A 10269-nucleotide genomic window follows, 5' to 3' on the forward strand; every position below is an offset into this window, starting at 1 on the left:
AGAACCTTATACAGTGTGTTTTTGGTCGGGTCAAGGAAGTACGATCATTCAATTCGACTATGGGGTTAGGGATTCATTGAATCCTGAAGGCATAATTCGAGAGACATGTTGTACTTGCCAAGTTAATTGGGAAATGTCGAACTATTGTCTAAAAGAATCGAAAGATCCTTGAAGTCAAGGGTACACTTTTTTTTGTTTCTCTTTTCATCCTCTAGTTTATCCCAATTTTTCCAACACATGTGACATGTATAAGAAATGTGATTGTAATATGTCGCAATTGTTTAATTAAATGTCACCTCAGATGCATTTGGGCTCATGTGATGCTCTTGTCTTTAGATTCTTCGATGTACGTGAAGGAGAAATGATCCCAAAGAAAAATAATAATTGTGTAATTCGAGGTCACAAACCCAGTTCATTATTCAATAGTTGTTGACATTAGACAGATTTATTTAGTTACAATTTCTTATAAAGTTGTAAAAAAAACAGAATTATATAACATGCACAAAGTAACAACTGCAACACAATTACATATTCTCATTCAGCATGATGTTATTTAGAAAACAAGAGTGATAGAGAACATTTCTCTTCGTTTTTCGCCATTTATACGCTTACACAATACAGCTAATCCCGCATCAGCTTCTAATAAATCACAGATGCTTTGGAAAAAGTTGAAACCTGCAGGGATTCTGATCGTTCTGATGTTCTCACATAAGATATTAAACACTACTAAAAATTCAGCCGACTTATATTCCATTGGATTATCAATCACAGGAATATCATACTCTACATACCAATACATGGAAGTATGTCATTCCCACATCCATGTCCATCGATCGAAATAAGTGGGACCTCATCAATAATTCTCCATGTATTGTCACCGCTTTGAATGAGCCGAAACGTGTCGAAACCCATAGTAAAAACAATGATTACATGTTCATTTACAACAATGACAAAAACATCAAAATAAGAGATAATCAAAACCCTAATACAAATAAGGACATCAATTACAAGTAGATCGCGAAGAGAAAGAGCGATAAATCGTAAAGATATCCAAAAAAAACTTTATGTATAAGGGAAAGATGATGGTATATCCGGAAACATATTTTGATCATTTAATCTGATTGTATTCTTCTTCCATAAGAGATGCTCCTAAAATAATGAAGTACTTTGCTCATAAAATTGTCAATCCATACGAACACGGATGCTCATAAAATTGTCAATCGTGATAAATTGTCGATGTTTTTGAATCAAGAATATCAAACCACGAACCAGCCATTAAAATTTGAAGAACTCATCCCACAACGACGAAGAAATATATCAAAAAAACATCAAAAATGATGTAAAAATATTTTATTTTATTACCTACTATCAAAAACTTTAAAAAAAAATAAACCCTTACACATATTTGGTCCAAAAGAACCAAATCTGAGCAAGACCGCTAAAGAGTTTTTTTCTTTTTCTTTTGAGAAGAAAGGGAAGACGAAGAGAAAAAAAAAAAGAATGGGAAACGTTAGTCTTTCGATTTTGGGTTCCAAAATTCCAATATAATACGAAGTATTCGTTTGTCCTGCATTCTTATTGATAATATTATAATCTAACCACCACTCTTAACATGTGCAACGCCCGGAATATCGTTAGAATACATTGGGTACTGGTGCCCACTTTCCCTTTCAATTTCCAACAATCAAATTCCATTTAGGGCTACATTTTCTTTCGATTTCAATTTCTGTTCTCTTTTTCTCTGAATCTAGACGAAGAAACGTATCGATCAAAGATATCCATAACCTCTACTGGACCCAAATTCAAGCAAATAAACAACCCCACAAAGGTATTGTATACTTCAGATGATTTTGCTTTGATCATACGTCTTAAATGTTGGTTCTTAATTTGCATGCTCAAAAATTGAGATGATTTTGGGTTGTTTGTCTTTCTTAATTATGTGTTCAATTTGTTTATCTGTAAACTATTGTAAAAAATCCACATCTGCTTTCTTAAGTGTGATAATTTTTGCGCTTCTGAGAAATGAGATTTGATGGATTAGTTTAGAAATTTTGTGATGTGGATAATTTGATAGACAAATTTAGTAGTCACATTTGGTTTCTACGTAATGGGTTGATAGCATGACTAGAAGCGAATCTTATGTCCTCAGGATTGAACATTTGATTCAAAGAGAAATAAAACCTCCGTTTTCAGGAAGCCGCTCACATTGCCAATTTGTGAACCATGTAGTTTACTGTTCATTGTTTGAAGAAATGCCTGAATGAAAATGTAACCAATTTGTATAGTCAACGAGTCTACATGGTTGGCTTTGTGTTTAGAAATAAAACAATGGAATTACATGCCTGTGCATCTAATTGGGAAAGGTAAAATATTGACCTGTGGAGCACAGAAGGAATACAGTACAACGTGGGAATGCTTAAGGCTATCTAAGGATGAGTAAAGTACTTTATGAGCAACTTTTCAAGAAGGGATATGGTTAATGATCAAATTGAAGTTTGTGATTGATTAAGATATATGGGAACCACATTTATAATAAGCTAAATAATCACACATGTTTCTGTTAAACAAGTTTGGTGTGTCCAACGCAACTCCAAGCTCTCTAGATTGTGGCAAAATCTAGCAACTTCCTTTATGGCTCTTATATTTGGCGTATATATAAAAATGTGGTTGGGAATATTTTTGTGCAGACATTGTCTTCTCTGCTCCATTTGTGTTCATTCCCTCGCAAAAGCTTTATTGCATCTTGAGATTCAAGTCACTGCAGAAAACAGCTAGGTGAAGAAAGGAGGAAGTGTCACTTCTATTCAAGGGTCTAGAAGCATGTAAAGCGACACCCGTAGTAAAGCCCATTTCTGCCTTCACTAGAAGGTAAAACTAAAGTTACATATAGTAAATTGCAAGCATATCTAGCCATCTAATTTTACGATGTTTAGGCAATTTTTCAATTGCAATGTTAATGATTGAGGATTCCTCCCTGTTGAAAAATATTTGTGGAAAATGTTAGACAATGGGGTTAGCTTTTTGGTTACAAGTTCAGTAGCTGGGAAACCAGGTTTGAAAATCCAGGAGTTCATAGTTATTGGATGTTCTTATTTTTCATTTTCTCTTCCAGTTTATGCATCGGTCTTTAGACATGGATATCCAAATAATATGGACCTTAACTGTTGTATATAAATCTGGGATTTGATTTGAACACAGTAAAAAACATTTGCTGTTTGCAAAGACATCTACTCCAAAGACAGGGAGAGGAGTGTAATGTTTACAGTAAAAGACATTTTTGGATGGACACGATTGCACTGCAGACTTTCGGTTGCAATGGAAAATGGTAGCATAGATCTTCTCGACAAGCTGGACAAAAATAAACTGAATTCTCATCTCAAAGAACTCATACCAGGCCTCACAACTGTGGTTGATGGCAATTAAATATCACAAATGAAGAAGGTGATCTCGACAGAAAGGTGTATGTGAACGTGCAATGAAACATGTAGTTAATCTATATTTTGTAGTTGGATAACCGACTTGCTGCTTTACATGTGTCAACTTTTAAATTGAAAGGTTACTGAATGAAAAGTTTGATTCATAAGTCTTGAATTTTGATGGTTATCAGCCCGGAACAAGTGAATGCAATGAAATTGTGCTTCTTTCTGGAACTGTTATATGCATCGCATGTGCCTGTGATTATGTTTTCTATTTTTTTTAACCGAGCAACAGGCAGCGGCAGGCTCATAGGGCACGCGTGCTATACTAGTTTTAATATGGAAAACAGAAAATTGGGTTGACCCAGGCATATGTACTTTGCTATTTCTAGTTCTGCATCTTTCTATTATTATAATGTACCAGGCACTGTACTAGGTAGGGTTTTTCTTAAAACAGATGGTATTTTGCGACGACTGGGTTCTATTAATTGGGCAGTGTGTCCAGACTAGGGTTTGAGCTTACTCCTCAATGCCGAGGAGAAGCACCCTTTTTTGCTCGATTGAGGAGAAGCACCTTATAAGCCGCACATAAAACAATCTTAAAAACTGGCCCCTCCGTCGGTTATGTACTGTTTGCGGAACACTGTTTGGTCTTCACAGAGGCTTCAACTCAATATTGCCAATAGGTTGGGTGTTTTTTCTAATCGGTCGTGGACACAGTGCATGAACGACATGGTGAAAGTTGTTTCCTTTGTCGGTCGAACTCCCCAGGGTGCTAATCGTGTCTACTGCCCAACCCCCAGCTACCAAACGGAACTTTTTTATGCCTAAGGCCATCACATAGATAAATAAATAAACTGGATACCTTTTCTTGGGAACAATTGTGGATCAGGCTCATAGTCCGTTTTTCGTATTCTCATTAGCTGATTGATTTGGTATGACAAAGGGCTTGTGTGGGGGCTAGTTTAGTGAAAAGTTTCTAGACCTTTTGATGGAATTTTTCTGATTGAATTTCTAACGAGAACCCAACTTTTCGCCTTGAACTGAGAATGTCACCAGCGGAAGATTGTGTATTAGATTCCCTTTTCTTCTACCTCTGGTAGATTTGTTTGTAAATCCCTTTTCTATCAATTTATTCTCCTTTTCGATCAAAAAAAAGAAAAAAGATTGGGTATTAGATTTAACTTAACCTCCCATACTGAGAACGTCATAGACCTAAGCTTGTATATGGCAAAATTGTTCCCTCCTAGTGGCTTTAAAAATATTTTTGTGATGAAAAGAGGTTTTCTTCTTTTGTTCTGCGGATGACTGGAGTTTGATAAACAACAATGTAATACGCTCCAGAGTTTAATGTTGATATTGCTTAGAAGATTTATGCACCGTAACTAAGTCTAAAGGCAACTTGCGGAAGATAAATTCATATACTACCTCCGGTATTGAGACTACGCGCGCAAACTCTAGGTTTTCTAAGTGACGCAACTTGCATGCGTTTCAAGTGCTACTCTCTGTTTACGAAAATAAGTGATGGATAGTTTTGAAAACGCCGGCCCTTTTCTTGTCTGCGTGAAATAAATATTAACCAAACAGTTGGTACTTTTTTTTGTAAAACTTTACCAAATTAACATGAAAGCTTTGAATGTGATATTTTGCCGAGGTTCCATTTATGAATTTCTCAAACAAAATGAATCTTGATTGCACTGAAATAAAATTAGATGTGTGACTTCTTTCTCAGTTTAAAAGTTCCAAATTTTACTGCAACAATACGAAATGCTGAGAAAACGTGATTATAGATAATCCTTAGAGACCCACAACGTAAAACCAAAGAGAATAACCAAAGCAAACTAAGAATCACAAGCAGTTGCAACTTGCAATGCGTACAGATCATGATGGACCATGGATAATACAATAACACGAATATCTCAAGGAATAAAGTTTTGGAACGCTAGTCCTGATCCACGAAACTTATCTTCCGTGAGATGAGCAAGTCGTTCTACCATTACTGGTGTCAAGTAATTCTTCCAGTCACCAACCTCACCTTTCCTGAAAAAGTCTTTGTTCGCCACAAAGTTACTAAAAGCCATTCCATTTTTATTCACATCCAAATTCTTCAAGTGTTGAAAACTGCATAAACTTAATATATCCTTGATCACTCCTTGACTCTCTTCCTCTTCAGAGAAACCATAACCTAAGAATTCTGCGAGGTTCTTCAATTGAGGTTCCGGTTCTTTCTTCAAATCTTCATACTTCAGAAACAATACTTTATGAGGCTTCTCTAAGCTCGCTTTCCAATATCCAAGAACATGATCCCAGTATGGACCAAACTCTGAAACTCCATCGCAAAAAAACTCGAAAGCGTCTTCAATCAACAAAGGGGTACTCTCTTTCTTGTTTCGCGGTGGGATAGTACTTTCATTGCTCTCCGGCATTGTCCTGATTTTGTTGATAAAATGCCACAAAGAGATGAAGGTATCCAGTGGATTTCTACATATATATACAATCTTGCAATTTGTAGTATTATCCTTAATGGATGCAGGTAAAGAAGGGTAAGGGAAATGGGTAGCTATAAGTCTGCATGGAGAGTCATAATGATCGGTATGCTGGCTACTATTTTTAGTGAAATCAAGGACACTACAAGATGGATAAACGTGTTTAAAGTCTACGAAAGGAACAAGATCATGAGGTGTAATCGTGAGCAATGGGTGGTGATGGGAAGAAGAAAAAATAGGGTGACCATATCGGTTCACGATGGCGAAGGCCAATGCTTTCAACCAAACGGTGCCAGATTTGGGTACTGAGGCTAGTATTATATCAGTATCCAAAGCTTTAAAATTTTGTTGAAAATCCTTTACATTTTCTAATGCTTCAGCAAAAGCCCAAAAACCTTGATACTGATAAAGAACAGAAACTCCTAAACCAAAGCGACCAACACTCATGAATTCACTAGAATTTTCATCATCTGTGGCGACTGTGGTTGCCATTTATGGATGATAATTAATTGACGATACAATAAGCTAGATAATTGTTAATGTTCCGGTCAGAAATAAGGGGTTTACAAAAACCGACGAAGCTGCTTAATTTAATTAGATTTTTTTTTTTTTCTGATAGTTATTGTTGTCGTCAGAATTATTATAATCGTAATTGGCTGCACATGTGTCTGAATTATTATAATCGTACTTGGCTGCACATGGGTTGGTCGGTCGCAGTTTTCACCAGTACGACCACCTAACTACCATGCACATGGGTGGCTGCCACCGACAGTAAATGCATTCGGTTCGGGTTTCAACTGAACCTACTCGGGTTGATTTAGATTGGCCAGCCAGCCAGTCTAAGATTAACAAGTTTCTAAGTATTGCATTTAAGCCGGAACATATTATCAAGCCGGAACATATTATCAGACATGTAAAATTCTTTATGACGTGCACTGAGTAATTCTTTCTCAAGAACCTCGAAACTGTCAGCAGTATTTAGTATTCGCAGGACAGTTACAAAAGTATGGAAACAAGAACCAAAGTAATTACACCAGAGCTTCAGTGCTCCTTTACGATAAAATCTACCTTCTATCTCTAGCATCTAAAATTTTCAGTTCTATAATACAGAGACGCAACTAGAAAGTTCTGTTTCCGCGCAACATTTGCAAGACCAAACTCAGCACATTGAGAAGGTTTCAAAATAGGGAACAATACAAGGCCTAATTTTAAAAATAATCCAGGAGCAAAATCCTTAATTGGTAGAACTTATGACGTAACAAGTTCACAGGATACTGTTAGACTTCATCTCACCCAGTATGTCTAGATCAGTAAGATGGCTACATCTGTCAATAATGACAGCTAACGTACAGCTGTGTCTTAGAGAAAGTTTTCTCTTACAGACAGCTTTTAACATCCTTTTTCTGTATTTTTAAGTTTTCTTTTGAGTCCCGTCTAGAAAAGGACCAAGTCCTGTAATTCTTTTCTGATTTTTCCGATTCAACAAATAACATTTCTTACATGGTATCAGCTACCAAAAAATAATATTTCAAATTTCCTTGGATCCTTATCTTTTGAGTCCTGACTATAAAAGGACTAAGGAAACTTACTACTTCAAACATCACCAACAATGGTTAGAAAAATTCAAAATCAACAAGTTTCGTATTCTTCGGTTGTCAACAATAACATCAACAACATGATTCTTGTTATAACAAATGGCTCTTCCAAGCACAATCAATCAAGAATTGAAATAGAAATGAAATCAAAGTAAAATCAAGCACACATAATACAAGGATTTATAGTGGTTCGATCAAGATGATCTACATCCACTTGCAAAGACAACGAAATGATTCCACTATGATTAATCAAGTTTACAAGGTATTTCCCTTAATCCCCTCTCAAGAACCCTATCCCCATTTTGGTGACTCTCTTTCTCTCTCTGTTACAGGAGTTTCTCTCCTACCAATAAAAGGAAATAAGTTTTTTTTTATTCTCCTGATGTCCTAGTTTAGGTGTAACAAAAGTTTATCACCTGGTCTCTAAAGGAATAAGGCCCATACAAGACTAACACTTGTATTCAAGGCACAAAATACAACAAATCTCCACCTTGACTTGAATACCATCACCATTCATCATCATCGTCTTCTCTTAGCCCTTTAAGGGCTCTCAACACTTGTTGACACCAACCAAGTCCAAGCAATGCTTGAACTTGATACTCGGAACCGGCTTCGTCAACATGTCTGCGGGGTTATCCACTGTAGGAACCTTTAGCATCGTTGTCTTCCCTTCCTCAACTGCATCCTTGATAAAATGATACCTGACATCGATGTGCTTCGTTCTCTCATGATACATCTGATTCTTGGTCAAGTGAATGACACTTTGATTGTCACAAAACAAATCTGCACTCTCTTGCTTGAATCCCAGATCACCAACCAAACCCATCAACCATATACCTTCTTTCACTGCTTCCGCGGCTGCCATGTACTCTGCCTCAGTTGTAGACAATGCAACTGTGCTTTGCAAAACCGACCTCCAACTGATAGTACTACCACACAATGTAAAGGTATAACCTATCAACGATGTTCTTCTATCAAGATCACCTGCATAATCAGAGTCAACATAACCCATAACATTCGTAGAATCACCATAGTGTTTATCAAACACTAAACCAACATCTGTACTACCCATTAGATACCTTAAAATCCACTTTACATATTGCCAATGAGCCTTCCCAGGATTTCCCATGTATCTACTTACCACACTCACAGCTTGTGTGATATATGGCCTTGTACAAACCATAGCATACGTGACCCTACCAACTGCGCTTGCATATGGAACTCGAGACATGTAATCTTCCTAATCTGCAGTTTGAGGTGATTTCCTTCTAGAAAGTTTAAAATGAGCTACCAAATGAGTACTTACTGGTTTTGCATCTTTCATACCAAACCGCTCCAACACCTTCTCGATGTAAGCCTTTTGGGATAAATACAATTTTCCTTCAACTCGGTTTCTATGAATCTCCATGCCCAATATCTTCTTTGCTGCACCCAAATCTTTCATCTCAAACTCACTACTCAACTGTACCTTCAACTTCTGTATCTCTGACATGTCTTTGCAAGCTATCAACATATCATCAACATACAAAAGAAAATACACAAATGAACCATCTTGGAGTTTCCTGTGATATACACAAATATCATACTTACTCTTATCATAGCCATTTGCCAACATAAACGTGTCAAAAATTTTATACCACTACCTTGGAGATTGCTTCAAACTATACAAAGATTTCTTCAACAAACATACATGATCTTCTTTGCCGGGAACTTCAAACCCTTTTGGTTGTTGCATATAAATACGCTCTTCCAAATTACCATGAAGGAAAGCTGTCTTAACATCCAGTTGTTCCAATTATAAATCTTTCAAAGAAACTATATCAAGCAATGTTCTAATAGAACTATGTCAAACAACAGGAAAAAATACCTCAATGTAGCGAATGCATTCTATTTGTGTAAACCCCTTTGCCACAATCCTCTCCTTGTACCTTGTTTGTTCACCATATGAAGTACCTTTTTTCTTCTTGAAGACTCATTTGCTTCCAACAATCTTCTGTCCCTTAGGTCTTGCAACTATCTCCCAAGTGTTATTCTTGTCAAGAGATTCAATTTCTTCAATTGCATAAGCTCCCCATTCTGCTGATTCTTCACCACTGGTTGCTTCTTCATAGGTTCTTGGCTCATCCCTATGAATGCTCTCACCCACTGCAAGTGCATACGCAACCAAATCAGCATGGCCATATCTCTGAGGTGGTCTGACTTGCCTCCTCTCTCTGTCTCTTACAAGATTATACTCATGATCTTGTGTTTCATCTTCCTGGCCAGGTTCTTGCACAATATCCTGATCATCATCATCAGAAACAACAGTCTCATTGTTTCCTTGAACTTTCATCTCAAGTTCCACCTGGTCACCAAGCTCCACCTTATCACTAACACCCTCTTCAGCTCTTTCATCCAAATCTTTATTCTTTTGATTCAAAATCGATTGCTCGTCAAATTTCACATCTCTACTGATAAGAAACTTGTTTGATCTCTCTTCCGGACACCATAACCTGTAGCCTTTCACACCATTTGCATACCCAAGAAATATACACTTCTTTGCTCTAGGCTCTAGCTTTCCCTCATTCGCATGAGCATAGGCTGGACATCCAAATTCAAGTCTTCATAGTTAGCATGTGAACCTGTCCAAACTTCATTTAGAGTCTTACACTCAATGGAAGTCGATGGAGATCTGTTGACTAAATAAGTTGCCCAAAACTTCTTTGGTAACCCGGCATTGGAGAGCATGCACCTTGTAGGATCAGAATCTCGCAACAATAATGTCTCAGCGAA

General features: G+C 37.0%; 1 protein-coding gene and 1 long non-coding RNA gene across 2 annotated transcripts; one reads left to right on the plus strand and one right to left on the minus strand.

Moving 5' to 3' along the window:
* Window positions 1-1464: 1464 nt before the first annotated feature.
* On the plus strand, window positions 1465-3640 carry LOC113278288. The gene is made up of 3 exons (XR_003325411.1): window positions 1465-1828; window positions 2688-2868; window positions 3199-3640. It is a non-coding gene; the product is annotated as an uncharacterized LOC113278288 (long non-coding RNA).
* A 1444-nt stretch (window positions 3641-5084) lies between these two features.
* Window positions 5085-6505, minus strand: LOC113283857 (cytosolic sulfotransferase 14-like). Its single transcript, XM_026533235.1, has one exon. It carries the CDS (start codon window positions 6392-6394, stop codon window positions 5336-5338), a length of 1059 nt encoding a protein of 352 aa, XP_026389020.1. The 5' UTR covers window positions 6395-6505; the 3' UTR covers window positions 5085-5335.
* Between the last annotated feature and the right edge of the window lie 3764 nt (window positions 6506-10269).

Source organism: Papaver somniferum, chromosome 5 (assembly GCF_003573695.1).
Source record: "Papaver somniferum cultivar HN1 chromosome 5, ASM357369v1, whole genome shotgun sequence".
NCBI classification, from domain to species: domain Eukaryota; kingdom Viridiplantae; phylum Streptophyta; class Magnoliopsida; order Ranunculales; family Papaveraceae; genus Papaver; species Papaver somniferum.

Excerpts from the sequence above, each read along its gene's own strand:
- LOC113283857 (XM_026533235.1), bottom strand. The coding sequence starts at position 6,394 with ATGGCAACCACAGTCGCCACAGATGATGAAAATTCTAGTGAATTCATG.